Source organism: Pristiophorus japonicus, chromosome 7, assembly GCF_044704955.1.
Source record: "Pristiophorus japonicus isolate sPriJap1 chromosome 7, sPriJap1.hap1, whole genome shotgun sequence".
In the NCBI taxonomy this organism is placed as follows: domain Eukaryota; kingdom Metazoa; phylum Chordata; class Chondrichthyes; family Pristiophoridae; genus Pristiophorus; species Pristiophorus japonicus.
In genome coordinates, this window is record NC_091983.1 from 16,903,528 (window position 1) to 16,920,661 (window position 17,134).

The 17,134-nt window shown below is 43.8% G+C and overlaps 1 protein-coding gene across 1 annotated transcript in view; it reads right to left on the reverse strand.

The window, feature by feature from the left end:
- LOC139267082 (collagen alpha-1(XIX) chain-like) overlaps nt 1-17,134 on the reverse strand; it is a 679,874-nt gene that overhangs the window by 19,886 nt on the left and 642,854 nt on the right. The window contains exons 57-59 of the mRNA XM_070884859.1: nt 16,970-17,036; nt 15,236-15,379; nt 157-234 (exon numbers count right to left, since the gene is read on the reverse strand). Of these exons, the coding sequence (XP_070740960.1) occupies nt 157-234; nt 15,236-15,379; nt 16,970-17,036 (289 nt within the window). The remainder of the gene's footprint in view (nt 1-156; nt 235-15,235; nt 15,380-16,969; nt 17,037-17,134) is intronic.

Sequence of the window (17,134 nt, forward strand, 5' to 3'; positions counted from 1 at the left end):
GTGGATATATAAGCAGTGGACGTTGTACTGAAGAGTTTCAGAAGCTTACGTATCGGTACCCCAACAAAGGTTAGTATTTTCAGCAACAGCAGAGAGAAAATGAAGGAAAATTAGAAGACGAGACACTGAAGGTTTAACTTAAGTGCTACTTCATACCTGGAGGACCACGTGGTCCGATATCACCAGGAATTTCGATGCCAGGTACGCCTCTTTCACCTTTCTGACCTCGGTAACCTGTCCACAAGAAACACAAAGAGTAAGATCAATAGAACATGTAGATTCCTGTTGATGTCCATCACATGTGACTCGGAAACTCTGCTGCACTTAGAGTGAAGGAACAACAGATAATTGACTCTTTGTGCCGTATACAGCTTAAGCAGGCTTTCCCCTTGGCTGCTGGTTTTTGAGGCAGTGAAGCACTGACGTATTAAACCACGGCCATGAGCAATCTACTGCAGGTTCTCCACAGCACGCCGGCTCTGAAAACTCTGGAATTTCCAGTCGGACAATGTCATAACCAAAGTCAATGTGAAAAATCTCCTCATCCTGTAACGCTCGAGTTTTGCGATTATTCCAAAGTCAGACATAGCTGGCTGGGAGCTCAAACTACCGATACTAGTGCCTCAAAGAAGATGAATTTCCTCTTTTATGCCAAAAACAAATCTTTTCCTCTCAACAACTCTTAAAGCTCTTTAAAAGCTGCAGTGCTCTGAGCACTGCCAGATTGTCTGGGGGAGGAGCACATTTCTTGCACCCTTAGACATAATGCATGAAAATAATTGTCACCTTTCCCCAGTTCCAGACTCCAATCTCTCCCACATGTCACAAACTATCTTGCTTCCCTCTATTTTATTGGAATTACTATGATTATTGTTGTTCCAGATCTTCTTTCTTGCTCCTCCGAAGCTCAAAATATTCCATCCCAAAATCCTTACTGTGTTGAAAGCTGGACTATTGCCATTGTCTCCGACTGTAACTTATCCGTTACCTGGGCTTGAATACTTAAACATAAGAACATAAGAACATAAGAATTAGGAACAGGAGTAGGCCATCTAGCCCCTCGAGCCTGCTCCGCCATTCAATAAGATCATGGCTGATCTGGCCGTGGACTCAGCTCCACTTACCCGCCCTCTCCCCGTAACCCTTAATTCCCTTATTGGTTAAAAATCTATCTATCTGTGACTTGAACACATTCAATGAACTAGCCTCAACTGCTTCCCTGGGCAGAGAATTCCACAGATTCACAACTCTCTGGGAGAAGAAATTCCTTCTCAACTCGGTTTTAAATTGTCTCCTCTGTATTTTGAGGCTGTGCCCCCTAGTTCTAGTCTCTCCTACCAGTGGAAACAACCTCTCTGCCTCTATCTTGTCTATCCCTTTCATGATTTTAAATGTTTCTATAAGATCACCCCTTATCCTTCTGAACTCCAACGAGTAAAGACTCAGTCTACTCAATCTATCATCATAAGGTAACCCCCTCATTTCTGGAATCAGTCTAGTGAATCGTCTCTGTACCCCTTCCAAATCTAGTATATCCTTCCTTAAGTAAGGTGACCAAAACTGCACGCAGTACTCCAGGTGCGGCCTTACCAATACCTTATACAGCTGCAACAGGACCTCCCTGCTTTTGTACTCCATCCGTCTCGCAATGAAGGCCAACATTCCATTCGCCTTCCTGATTACCTGCTGCACCTGCAAACTAACCTTTTGGGATTCATGCACAAGGACCCCCAGGTCCCTCTGCACCACAGCATGTTGTAATTTCTCCCCATTCAAATAATATTCCCTTTTACTGTTTTTTTTCCCAAGGTGGATGACCTCACACTTTCCGACATTGTATTCCATCTGCCAAACCTTCGCCCATTCGCTTAACCTATCCAAATCTCCTTGCAGCCTCTCTGAGTCCTCGACACAACCCGCTTTCCCACTAATCTTAGTGTCATCTGCAAATTTTGTTGCACTACACTCTGTCCCCTCTTCCAGGTCATCTATGTATATTGTAAACAGTTGTGGTCCCAGCACCGATCCCTGTGGCACACCACTAACCACTGATTTCCAACCGGAAAAGGACGCATTTATCCCGACTCTCTGCTTTCTGTTCGCCAGCCAATTCTCTATCCATGCTAATACATTTCCTCCGACTCTGCGTACCTCTATCTTCTGCAGTAACCTTTTGTGTGGCACCTTATCGAATGCCTTTTGGAAATCTAAATACACCACATCCATCGGTACACCTCTATCCACCATGCTCGATATATCCTCAAAGAATTCCAGTAAATTAGTTAAACATGATTTCCCCTTCATGAATCCATGCTGCGTCTGCTTGATTGCACTATTCCTATCTAGATGTCCCACTATTTCTTCCTTTATGATAGTTTCAAGCATTTTCCCCACTACAGATGTTAAACTAACCGGCCTATAGTTACCTGCCTTTTGCCTGCCCCCTTTTTTAAACAGAGGCGTTACATTAGCTGCTTTCCAATCTGCTGGTACCTCCCCAGAGTCCAGAGAATTTTGGTAGATTATAACGAATGCATCTGCTATAACTTCCGCCATCTCTTTTAATACCCTGGGATGCATTTCATCAGGACCAAGGGACTTGTCTACCTTGAGTCCCATTAGCCTGTCCAGCACTACCCCCCTAGTGATCGTGATTGTCTCAAGGTCCTCCCTTCCCACATTCCTGTGGCCTGCAAATTTTGGCATGGTTTTTGTGTCTTCCACTGTGAAGACCGAAGCAAAATAATTGTTTAAGGTCTCAGCCATTTCCACATTTCTCATTATTAAATCCCCCTTCTCATCTTCTAAGGGACCAACATTTACTTTAGTCACTCTTTTCCGTTTTATATATCTGTAAAAGCTTTTACTATCTGTTTTTATGTTTTGCGCAAGTTTACCTTCGTAATCTATCTTCCCTTTCTTTATTGCTTTTTTAGTCATTCTTTGCTGTTGCTTAAAATTTTCCCAATCCTCTAGTTTCCCACTAACCTTGGCCACCTTATACGCATTGGTCTTTGATTTGATACTTTCCTTTATTTCCTTTGTTATCCACAGCTGGTTATCCCTTCTCTTGCCGCCCTTTTTTTTCACTGGAATATATTTTTGTTGCGCACTATGAAAGAGCTCCTTAAAAGTCCTCCACTGTTCCTCAATTGTGCCACCGGTCTACTTTAGCCAACTCTGCCCTCATCCCACTGTAGTCCCCTTTGTTTTAGCATAGTACGCTCATTTCTGACACAACTTCTTCACCCTCAATCTGTATTACAAATTCAACCATACTGTGATCACTCATTCCGAGAGGATCTTTTACTAGGAGATCGTTTATTTTTCCTGTCTCATTACACAGGACCAGATCTAAGATGGCTTGCTCCTTTGTAGGTTCTGTTACATATTGTTCTAAGAAACAATCCCGTATGCTTTCTATGAATTCCTCCTGCAGGCTACCCCGTGCGATTTGATTTGACCAATCGATATGTAGGTTAAAATCCCCCATGACTACTGCCGTTCCTTTATCACATGCCTCCATTATTCCCTTGATTATTGCCCGCCCCACCGTGAAGTTATTATTTGGGGGCCCTATAAACTACGCCGACCAGTGACTTTTTCCCCTTACTATCTCTAATCTCCACCCACAATGATTCAACATTTTGTTCATTGGAGCCAATATCATCCCTCACAACTGCCCTGATATCATCTTTTATTAACAGAGCTACCCCACCTCCTTTCTGAATCGTCAGATACCCCTGTATGTTTAATTCCCAGTCTTGGCCACCCTGCAACCATGTTTCTGTAATGGCCACCAAATCATACGCATTTGTAATGATTTGTGCCGTCAACTCATTTACTTTATTTCGAATGCTGCATGCCTTTAGGTAGAGTGTTTTCATCCTAGTTTTTAAACCATGATTTTTAGTTTTGACCCCTCCTGCAGCCCCCTTATATTCAGTGGCCCTTTTTGTTTCTTGCCTTGGGTTTCTCTGCCCTCCACTTTTACTCATCTCCTTTCTGTCTTTTGTTTTTGTCTCCTTTTTGTTTCCCTCTGTCTCCCTGTATTGGTTCCCATCCCCCTGCCATATTAGTTTAACTCCTCCCCAACAACATGAGCAAACACTCCCCCAAGTGCAGACCGTCCGGTTTGTACTGGTCCCACCTCCCCCAGAACCTGTTCCAATGCCCCAGGAATTTGAATCCCTCCCTGCTGCACCACTGCTCAAGCCACGTATTCATCTGTGCTATCCTGCGATTCCTACTCTGACTAGCACGTGGTACTGGTAGCAATCCTGAGATTACTACTTTTGAGGTCCTACTTTTTAATTTAGCTCTTAGCTCCTTAAATTCGTCTCGTAGGACCTCATCCCTTTTTTTACCTATGTCGTTGGTACCAATGTGCACCACAACAACTGGCTGTTCTCCCTCCCTTTTCAGAATGTCCTGCACTCGCTCGGAGACATCCTTGACCCTTGCACCAGGAAGGCAACATACCATGCTGGAGTCTCGGTTGCGGCCGCAGAAACGCCTATCTATTCCCCTTATGATTGAATCCCCTATCACTATCGCTCTCCCACTCTTTTTCCTGACCTCCTGTGCAACAGAGCCAGCCACGGTGCCATGAACTTGGCTGCTGCTGCCCTCCCCTGATGAGTCATCTCCCTCAACAGCACTCAAAGCAGTGTATCTGTTTTGCAGGGGGATGACCACATGGGACCCCTGCACTACCTTCTTTGCACTGCTCTTCCTGCTGGTCTTCCATTCCCTAGCTGGCTGTGGATCCTTCTCCTGCGGTAAGACCAACTCGCTACACGTTCCACTCACGTCATTCTCAGCATCGTGGATGCTCCAGAGTGAATCCACCCTCAGCTCCAATTCCACAACGCGGTCCATCAGGAGCTGGAGGCGGATACACTTCCCGCACACGTAGTCGTCAGGGGCACCGGAAGCGTTCCCACATGGTACAGGAGGAGCATAACATGTGACCGAGCTCTCCTGCCATGCCTTAACCCTTAGATACCCTTAAATTGGCAACAACAATGTTACAGTTTGCTTACTGATATAAAAAATAAAAAGTAAAGCTACTCACCAATCACCAGCCAATCACTTACCCCCTTGGCTGTGACGTCACCTTTTCATTCCTTTCTACTTCTTTTTTGCCTTCTCTCCCCGCTGTAGCTGCACCGGTACGCCTTTTATAGGCCGCTCCGACGCTGCTCCTGCCTCTCGCTAACTGCCGCTGACTGTGGAACACTCGCTGGGCCTTTTATAGGCCGCTCCGACACTGCTCCCGCCTCTGACCAACTGCCGCTGTCTGTGGAACACCCGCTGGGCCTTTTATAGGCCGCTCCGACACTGCTCTCGCCTCTCGCTAACTGCCGCTGCCTGTGGAACACCCGCTGGGCCTTTTATAGGCTGCTCCGACACTGCTCCTGCCTCTCACCAACTGCCGCTGCCTGTGGAACACCAGCTGGGCCTTTTATAGGCCGCTCCGACACTGCTCCTGCCTCTCACCAACTGCCGCTGCCTGTGGAACACCCGCTGGGCCTTTTATAGGCCTCACCACGCTGCTCCCGCCTCTCGCCAACAAACCCACTCGATCTCCTCTTCCTCCAACAGACTGCAGGTTTCAAAACCCAAGCTATGTGTCACCAAGCCGCTTGATTTCGTTTGTATTCTTTTCTACTTTTTTGTCAGCTGTGGCTCAGTGGGTAGCACTCTCGCCCCTGAGTCAGAAGGTTGTGGGTTCAAGTCCCACTCCGGAGACTTGAGCACAAAAATCTAGGCTGACACTGAAGTGCAGTACTAAGGGAGCACTACAGTGTCAGAGGTGCCGTCTTTCGGATGAGACTTTAAACCAAGGCCCATCTGCTCTCTCAGGTGGACGTAAATGATCCCATGGCATTATTTCGAAGAGGAGCAGGGGAGTTATCCCCGGTGTCCTGACCAATAACCCTCAATCAACATCACTAAAACAGATTATCACATTATCACAATTGCTGTTTGTGGAAGCCTGCTGTGTGCAAATTGGCTGCAGCGTTGCTTACATTACAACAGAGACTACACTTCAAAAATTACTTCATTGGCTGTAAAGTGCCCTGGGTCATCCGGTCGTCATAAAAGGTGTAATAGTAATACAAGTCTTTCTTTTCTTTTTCTGATGGTGTCCTGGAGTGTGGGAAAAACACAAATGACAAGACTGACGGGTTGAGTTAGACATTTGCTGCTGTTTAACTAGCATGCAAGTGTTTTTCCAACAGGAGCACTTAGCTGTTTCTCTTCATAGTATTTGTTGTGAAATGTTCTCAGTTCCTAATTGGACAATCAGATGCATGTATTCCAAGCTCACCTGCTGACTGAACTACTTTCCAATATTAATATGTGAGAAAAGTTAGCCATGTGAGTCTTTTAAAAGAAGCCAAGAGGACAAGGTTTAGCATGAGAATATATGGGTGACTGAAGCATCCAATAACGTCGAAGGAACAGTAACTCCTGCCTGATCTTGAAACAACACTTTATTGGGAAGGAATGATAAGTTTGAATGACTCCACAAGAAACTGACGACGAGGCAAAGTTAAAAAAATTCATGGCATTTACTAAAAGAAAAATCAAAAAAATATGGACAGTGAAGTTTCTGACCAGATGAAAAACAGAGCAGCTCGAGAAAGTAATCCAATAATCACAATCCAGGATAATGGTGATAATTCTTGGAAAGTCATCCGGGTAAAAAGAGGTTCTTGCAACACCAGCAGATAGCGTGCATGTGAAGGATGTCCCTGGGAGAATCTCCCACCATGAGGAAAGGAGGTTGCTCTGCTAGGCTATGTGGGACCACCACACCCCAGGGAGTAGAATTGTAACTGGGGCATCAACAATGCTTATCTGGCCAGCAGCTAATATCAACAAGAGTCTTGAATACTTCAGGAATCCAAATGGCACTTCTTCGTTGCGTTGTCCACGTGATTCAAGCTGTATTTCCAGCAGCAATGAATAGAAAGGTCTTCTTTGTGCCCCAGATATATTTTTAAAAATGTATCAAGGGCATGCCTCAATGCTCTTCCTTTTCATTTTGCCTTTCTTTCCTGAAAGGGAAATAAAATGGATTTTTCAAGCGCAGAGATGAAGACAGAAACTTACTATTAATGCATAGTTTAGTTCAACAAAGGGTATTGCTGAAGAAGTGGAGCTAGAATAACACAAAGAATTTGTTTTACCTATTACAGTAACAGCTGAAGATTGGCTGTGCTTTTGCACGATTACATTGATTATTACCATTTATTTTATAACAACAGTGACTACACTCCAAAAGTACTTCATTGGCTGTAAAGTGCTTTGAGACACCCATTAGAAGATGCTAAATAAATGAAGTTTTTCTTTCTTTCTTTTATCTAAGAAGCCTATGTAAAGGCCCATGGCCCACATGCAGATCACCACCCAGCAATGTTGATAAGTATGGGAGACAAGGTGCGATTAATCAAGAAGTAAGAGTCAAGTGATGCAAAGCTTGCTTTAAGAACTATGGATTCCAGGAAAGGTAACCTGAGGGAGATATAGGGGGCGAAATTGCCCCTCCTCCTGATTGGGAGCGGTAACCTTCTGGGGGCGGGACTTTTATCGCCCGTCCTGGAAGTCCCGCCCCCGACACGGAAATGTGCGGCTGAGTCCAGCGCCGTACTTAAGAGCTCAGTGCTACACGGAGCATCCGTCTGGCGCTGGCGCCCGACACCACTCCTCCCCTTCATCTAAAGGGGAGGGTCGCTGCGCACTCTGCAGGCCCCTGAGTTGCCAGTCACTAGGCCACCAGGGACACGAACCACCCGGCCAGCGGAGCACTGGGCTGTATGGTGGCAGCCCGGTCAACGCAAAGATCGCCATTGTCGGGCCGACGCAAGAGCCGGCTGACAAAATAAAATGCCAGCCAGGGCGCTAAAGGCCTCCCTTTTAAAGGGCACCCTGGCGGCAGATGGCGTTGACATTGGCCGCCGCAATCCTCTCTGCCCGCAGGGGAATTTCCCTCACGGAACACAAAGGGGTCGGCCCGGGGCGGTAAGCGTGGGGTGCGGTGCTACCCGGACAGCGCCCTCCCCCAAACCTCCAGGGCAATTTCCCAGAGGGCGCTATCATCCCCCTTTGCCCGGGCAAAAATGCCATTGCGCCCTGTTAGCACCTCCGGGCCTATAAAAATAGGCAATTTTGGCCACGTTTACAACTTTGAGATCCTGGTAAAGAATGATTCATAGTGGAAGATAATCCGTTGAATCTGGATTTCAACACAATGAAGATGTATGGAAGATGTGTCAGATGGTATATATGGAGCTTAGGAGGAAAAAAGAAGATTCGGAGGAGGAATGACCATAGTAATATACATAAAATAACAATGTCACGATGGGCAGAGAGGGTACAAATTATTAACCAGAGGAGAGAAGAACAGCTATTAGACAACCAGCTTTTTCTTCTATAATTTCCTGCAAGTCAATTCTTTAATGCGGAAGAAATGTGTTGCTTCATATACTGGGGGAAGAACTGCTTAAAATATTTTTGAAGATAGGTTTGTCAATACCATTCTGTGGTAGAGAGAATGTTTCTTAGCATCCACATGTCTGTGATGTATATGGCTAACTGACACATCTTCTTTCTATGGCCAGACCTGGTTTTTGAGAGAACAAGCTTGTGAGACAGGTTTAGTTATTGTTCATTCATGTTAAGCTGTGCTGCCGTTGCCCTTTAGTTTGTCAGAACGGAACTGTGCACACAAGGAAACCATTCCAGTAACCTCCCAGGTTATAAAATATAAGGTGCAGAGTATCAAAGTCATTCTGAAGCTTTCTAAAGTCATTCAGAGCCCTGTTTCCAAAGTCAGGCAGTTTGCAACGATTTTCTTCTACAGGTGGTAAGCAGAGTCTGAGAAAGTTACAGTTTAAAAGACTCTTTGTAAACCTCAGGCCTGCAGTGAAGAGTGCCAACAGTAGAAGGTTGGAGCATGTGTAGGTCTGTAGATTTTGGAGGATGAGATATGCAATTGAACATCTGAGCTTCCCTCAAGTCTTGGTAGTTTAGACCTTGGCCAGTGTTCTTATTCCACGATCTAAATCCTTTGGATTCAGGTAAGCACCATAAATCATCAACATCATCCAGCGAGAAACATAATTAGATCAGCAATTGCTGGTTGGACAAATCATCCATCTTCGCTATAACCTTGAAATACTGAGAAATCTACATTTTGCTGCCAGAAGGAAAGCAAGACAGACTTCAAGTGCGACATGCGGGAACTCTTTTCCATAAAGTATAGATTTTTGTGTGAACTGCCTTTGAATTTCTTTGGAAAGAAAAAATAAATTGATGACTCTTTCCAACAAAACTTTAGGATTCGCATACTCTAATGCTTGATTGTGTAATTTGTAAAACCGAAGCACTGGTCTATTTATGCTTCACAACGTGGAGAACATTCATTGGAGAATAAAATCGAGTGGGGTGGGGGTTCGGGGGTGGAACGACCCACAGCTACCTCTTTCCCACCTGGAGGGTTAGCCCCCATATCTATATAATCGATTCAATTTGCTCTTTAATGCGGTGTCCTTATTTGGGCATCACATTGAGTTGGTCTCTCAGTAGGGTTTTCCCTACTAAAGCTATTATCATTATATGGAGCTTCACAAGCTCCAGACTCTCATACATTATACCACAGCAGCACTCCAGGACACCGGCACATTCCTAGCCTTCCTCCTGGATGACAGGAAATTTGGAACAACTTCCTGCCATTTTCTGCTTCCCTTCCTTCAGTTCCCCCTTTCTGCATTTAAGTAAATGACTTATGAAACTTCTGAGAGTTTGTCTCTTTGAGAGCTTGATCCTGTCGACTGTTCCTGCCACCTTCCCCCACCCTCTCCCCCGACAGGGTTCCTTGCCACCTCTGAGTGCAGGCTAACACGCTTGACTCGCCAAAGATTTATTGTTTTTGAGTTTTTTCTGACTGTTTTGAACTTCTCCGTTTGGCACTCTCACCAATTCATTCTGAAGGCTGTCCTTACCATCGCCCTCTGCCTCGCAGAAACCGCTTTCCTTCCTCCAGGGCTTCTTGCAGCAGCCGACTGCCTGCTAAAATACTTGCTTGACCATGATTTGCTTTTTTTTGTTGCCTCTCTGAAAGATCCATTCCGCAGGCCGTTCCTGTCACCTCCCCCTCCCCCCGTGGGACCCGACCTCCTCTCTCCAGGGTCTCTGCAGCCTCTGAGAGGGTGCACTGGCTTCTCTGTCTCTCAGTTTCATACGTTGATTGGCACGGCTGGAGATCATTTTTAGCCTGCGAGCACCATTACTCCTGTCCTCGCATACGTTCCGTCAGTGTTACAGGCACACAGTTGACATTTGTTAGCTTGAAAAGCACGCACTTTCCAATGTGGGAGCCACCAGAGGAGACTCACTATTCACCAGAACTAATCCTACACTATTTAATCTCTTAAAACCTTTTATATTGTCACCGACTTTCTGCTTCAGTGTTTACAGTTCTAGTTTAAAAAAGAAAGTTATATCAAAACTCTATTCTGATGAAAGGTCATCGACCTGAAATGCTAACTCTGTTTCTCCCTCCACAGATGTTGCCTGACCTGCTGAATATTTCCAGCACATTCTTTTTTTAATTTCAAATTGCCAGCATCCACGGTATTTTGCTTCTATATTCTCTTATCCCTGGGAACAATTTTTGTGAATCTACCCTTACCATGGTTCTAATATTCTTTCTATAATGGGGGCACTGAAGACTGCACTTGATGGCTCCAACTGGATCTTAATGAGTGTCCTGGACAGAACAGCACCTCCTTTTGTACTCAATTTGTACTTTTGTCATCCAGCTGGGTGGGACTGTACTCGCCTGGCTCCATTCTTAGCTATCTAATCGTAGCCAGAGAATCACCTGCAATGACTTCTCTTCCTGCTCCCGCATCGTTACCTCTGGTGACCTCCAAGGATCTATCCTTGGCCCCCTCCTATTTCTCATCTACGTTACCCCTTGGCAACATTATCTGGAAACACAGCGTCACTTTCCACATGTACGCTGACGACACCCAGCTCTACCTCACTACCACTTCTCTCGACCTCTCCACGGTCTCTAAATTGTCAGACTGCTTATCCGACATCCAGTATCGGATGAGCAGAAATTTTCTCCAATTAAATATTGGGAAGACTGAAGCCGTTGTTTTCGGTCCCCGCCACAAACTCCGTTCCTTAGCCACTGACTCCATTCCTCCCCATAGCATCTGTCTGAGGCTGAACCAAACTATTCACAGCATGGTGTCTTATTTGAACCTGAAATGAACTTCCTACCACATATCCACAGCATAACTAAGACCGCCTGTTTCCACCTCCGTAACATCACCTGTCTCCACCCTTGCCTCAGTTTATCCATTGCTGAAACCCTCGTCCATGCCTTTGTTACCTCTAGACTTGACTACTCCAACGCACTTTTAGCTCGCCTCCCTCGTCCTACCCTACGTAAAACTTGAGGTCATCCAAAATTCATAATACTTCTGTGAAGCGCCTTGGGATATTTCACTACATTAAAGGCGCTATATAAAAGTTATTGTTGTTGTTATTGCTCATGTCCTAACTCGCACCAAGTCCTGCTCACCCATCACCCCTGTGCTCGCTGACCTACATTGGCTTCTGGTTAAGCAACGCCTCGATTTCAAAATTATCGTCCATGTTTTCAAATCCCTCCATGGCCTCGCCCCTCCCTTTCTCTAATCTCCTCCATCCACACAACCCCCAAGATATTAGCGCATCCCTGATTATAATCGCTCAAACATCGGCAGCATGCCTTCAGTTGCCCAGGCCCTAAGCTCTGGAATTCCCTCCCTAAAACTCTCTGCCTGTCTACCTCTCTTCCCTCTTTTTAAAAGCTACTTAAAATCTTTGACCAAACTTTTGGTACTGTGGCCTAATTTCTCCTTATATGGCTCGTTGTTAAATGTTTCTCTTATAACACTTCTGTGACGTGCCTTGGCTCGTTTTACAATGCTAAAGGTATAATATAAATATAAGCTATTGTTCTTGTTCAATGTTCCGATACAAGACACAGAATTCCACTGGTTCTTTTTATGGCTTTTCCCATCAGAAAAACTGTTACTAAAGCCCACACCCTGCACTTGGGTTGTATTTGGGAATTTTAGCATTTATGGTGCATTTCCATTTTTGTTATTTTTCCCAAAATGTAGTATTTCACACTTATCTACATTGAACTGCATTCGCCACATATCTGCTACACCACTAACCTGTTAGCCTACAAATGCTTGCATTCCTCCATTCAGTTTACCACGCCCCTTACTTTGGTATCACCAACAAATGCTGATACTTCCTCTATGCCATGTCCAGATTATTAATAAATATGGAGAACAAGAGAAAGCACATGACATATTCTGATCCACGTTGCTACTTCCCCTTTAATACCATGGGCCTTAATCATCACAAGTCTTTCATGTGGAACTTTATCAAAGGTTTTCTGAAATTCTAAATACACATCATTTGTCTATATGCTCAGTCATTTCTAAGCAGAATGTGATTACATTAGACCTGCCCTTTATATATCTGTGTCTTTTATTAGCTCACTCCTTTACATAGTCCAGAGGCCTGGACTAATGATCCAGAGATGTGTTCAAATCCCACCACGGCAGCTGGGGAATTGAAAATCAGTTAATTAAAATAAACCTGGAATAAAAAGCTAGTGCCAGTAATAGTGACAATATAACTACTGAATTGTCATAAAAACCCATCTGGTTCATTAATGTCCTGTAGGGAAGGAAATCTGTCCTCCTTATCCGGTCTGGCCTATATGTGACTCTAGACCCGCAGCAACATGGTTGATTCTTAACTGCCCTCTGAAACAGCCTAGCAAGCCACTCAGTTTTATTCAAAAAGGCGGCTCACCACCACCTTATTGAGGGCAATTAGGGATGGGCAATAAATGCTGGCCTTGCCAGTGACGGCCACATTCCATGAATGAATAATTTTTTTAAAAGTCTTCACTAATGTTGGCTCTTATTATGGTCCCTAGCAGTTTTCCTCCCGCTCGTATAAGGCTAACTGATCTATATCCGTTTCCCCTTTTTGAACTGGGGTGTAAAATTACTATTCTTTAGTCCTTTGATACAATTCTTGTTACAAAGCATTTTGGAAAATTCTGATTAGTACCTAAGTTATTTCATCACTAACCTAGAATCACAGAAGGAGGCTATATGGACTGTCGAGCCCATGCAAGAGCACTTCAGCTAGTCCCACTCCCCCACCCTCTCCCCATAGCCCTGCAAATTGTTTTCCTTTAGGTACTTATCCAATTCCCTTTGGAAAGCCACAATTGAGTCTGCCTGCACCACCCTTTCAGGCAATGCATTCCAGATACTAGCCACGCCCTGTGTAAAAAAGGTTTTTCGCATATCGCCTTTGTTTCTTCTGCCAATCACCTTAAATCTGTGTCCTCTGGTTCTTAACCCTTCCATCAATGGGAACAGTTTCTCGCTAACTACTCTGTCTAGACCCCTAATGATTTTGAACACCTCTACCAAATCTCCTCTCAACCATCTGTGCTCTAAGGAGAACAACCCCAGCTTCTCCAGTCTATCCTCGTAACTGAAGTCCCTCATCCCTGGAAACATTCTTGTAAATCTAAGGCCTTAACATCCTTCCTAAAGTGTGCTGCCCAGAATAGGACACAATACTCCTGTTGAGGCCGCACCCGTGTTTTATAAAGGTTCATCATAACATTCTTGCTTTTGTAATCTATGCCTCTATTTATGAAGCCCAGTATCCCGTATGCTTTTTTAACCGCTTTCTCAACCTGCCCTGCCACCTTCAATGATTTATGCCCATACACCCCCAGGTATCTCTGTTCATGCACCCCCTTTAGAATTGTACCTTTTTAGTTTATATTGCCTCTGCTTGTTCCTCCTATCAAAATGTATCACTTCACAGTTTTCTATGTTAAATTTCATCTGCCATGTATCCCCCCCATTCCACCGGGTGCCTGTCTATGTCCTCTTGAAGTCTATCACTATCCTCTTCACTGTTCACTATACTTCCAAATTTTGTGTCATCTGCAAATTTTGAAATTGTGTCCTGTACACCCAAGTCTAAGTCACTAATATATATCAAGAAAAGCAGTGGTCCTAGTACTGACCCCTGGGGAACACCACTGTATACCTTCCTCCAGTCCAAAAAGCAACCGTTCACCACTACTCTCTGTTTCCTGTCACTTGGCCAATTTCGTATCCATGCTGCCACTGTCCCTTTTATTCCACGGGCTTCAACTTTGCTGGCAAGCCTATTATGTGGCACTTTATCAAATATTGGAACATAAGAACATAAGAAATAGGAGCAGAAGTAGGCCATTTGGCCCCTCGAGCCTGCTCCGCTATTCAATAAGATCATGGCTGATCTGGTCTTGGGCTCAGCTCCAATTCCCTGCCCGCTTCCCGTAAACTTTCACTCCCTTATCGTTCAAAAATCTGTCTATCTCCACCTTAAATATATTCAATGACCCAGCCTCCACAGCTCTCTGGGGTAGAGAATTCCACAGATTTACAAACCTCTGAGAGAAGAATTCTGAGGTGTGGACCATCCACAGCTAATAACTTATGAACTTTAAGTCCCGTTTACCCATTTGATGCTACTTCCACTCTACCATTACCCCTTCATCTGTGCCATTGATTGTTTCCATTATTGACTTGCACTTTTGAAAATTATGAATAAACAGAGTTACAAAAAAGGCTGAACTGTACATGACAAAACTGTGTCATTCCTCTTGTTATATTTAGAACTGCATTAAAATGCAATTTTCTTTCGCGTTTAAATTTCTACATCATATCTTCCACCTTAAGCCTGTGAATTCTATATGATCTGTTTGTTCACAAGAATTGGAAGTCCTGCATATTGTTATTCAGAGTTCTGTCAAAATCAGTCTTTACCATTTAATGAATCTGTTCCTACAATTACACTATATACTTCTCATTTAATTCCTGCAATATTTTCTCTACTGCCTCCCATTCTTGCCACCAGAGGTCCCTGCGCTCTCTCAAATAGGCTACTCAATACATATCCTAATGTGCAATCAATTGCAATAAACTGTCATGCCATTTTTTTACTTGCCAAAAATAATTTGTTTTTGTTGCAAACTCATACACTGTTGTCAATTCAGAATATGAACGAGGCCATCGTGCAACTATTAAAATGCTATCATGCTTATTATTTTGGATAATCTTGCCTCTGGGCCCTTGTGATCCAATCTCTCCTCGAGGCCCTGGTAGCCCAGGGAGGCCATCATTTCCTGGAGGCCCTGGTAGGCCCAACTTAGCTTGAGCGGCCAACATCGCAGCAGGAGACTTCAGTTTGTAGTGGGCAAGTTTCTCTGGAAAGGAAAATAACTATTATAAATAACACCTTCCATTTATTTACATAGGTACAGGAGGAGGCCATTCAGCCCCCTCTAGTCTGTTCCGCCATTAAATTAGATCATGGCTGTTCTGTATCTTAACTCCATCTACCCACCTTGGTTCTGCAACCCTCAACACCCTTGCTTAACAAAGATTCTATCAATCTCAGTTTTGAAATTTTCAACTGACCCCCTCCCAGCCTCAACAGCTATTTGGGGGAGAGAGTTCCAGATTTCCACTACCCTCTGTATGAAGAATGGAGAAAATCCCAAGACACTTTATGGGGAAAGAGGGAAAATAAATATCGAAATGGATGTCAAGCCATGGTGGGAGATTTAGGAGCGGTAACTCAAAGCTTGGTCGAAAAATTGGATAGTGGACAGCGAGTTTTATTGAAACTGATCTTAGACTATTCTCAGGAAAGTTGCAGCAATCAGATTGCTGTGTCAGATGTGGCTCAGTGAGTACCACACTCACCTCTGAGTCAAAAGGTTGTGGGTTCAAGTCTCACTCCTGGAACTTGAGCATATAGATCTCGGCACATTGCAACAGTGACGACACTCCAAAAAGTACTTAATTAGCTGTAAAGCGATTTGAGACGTCTAGTGGTTGTGAAAGGCGCTATGTATGTGCAAGTCTTTCTTTACTTTATATCATTATTAATCCCCCATCATCCGTCAGGAAGCAACAATCACTCAGGTTTCGTTGCTGTAGTTTATGACCGCACCTCCGAATTAGATTAACATTTTTTAATCATTCTGAGATATCCATTATAAACTACTGCAATCCTCTGATTAGATTACTGACATGCAGTCTCCATGGGGACGCACTATTCTATATAAACCGTCTGAACCTCTTGATTCGATTACTGCTTTGCAATCGCTGCTGGGGATACATTATTCAATATATGAACCATCTGATCAGATTAGTGTTCGAACAAAGTGAATACGCACAAGATTAATGAATAATTGCTGAGATTAATTAAACTGCACTTAACTGGACAACAATTATGTAAAAAAACATGATTAAGATTTACTCAGAGAATGGAAGAAATCAATGCAGGAATACAATTGTCTAATTCTAGTTACGGTGCACTTTACAATCAATCGTTTCAATTGGAGTCATAGTATCAGGAAAATAGAAAGTTCTGACCATGTAAATGAAGACTATTATTTAAAGAGAGGAGGGAGAACATCTAGAGATAAATTCTTATTAATGAGTGTTCTTCCCCAAACGGTTTCCTTCGCAGTTTAAGGTTTGACTCCTAACCCTTCCCGTTCCCCAATTCCCCACCAAAACAGATGAGGAAATTTGAACGTACCATCTTTCATAATGTTTAACCTTTCTCACTTGATCCAGAATCTAAAGTTATCCTTAAAATAGATAATGGTGTCACTGTATGAAATCATGCTCTTGAATGGATGCAGAATCTAGGGCAGTTGGTACAGGTAGGAGCAATGAGGAGAATTTATAGATTTATGACAGATGAAATAAGGGAGGCACGATGCTGGTAAACTTTCTTGCAGGCATCACTACATGTGCAATTCAATCCGCTTTATTCTTACCTTCAAAAACCTTGTGAACCTCCTGTCTTATAAATTTTGATATTTCTTCAAAGGAAATTTTGCTGCCCTGGTGAAGTAAAGAGACATATTTGAGGAATTAGCCAATAATAACTTGAGAAGATCGCCATTTATTGTTAGTAAATACAGCACAATGAAAACAAGGTG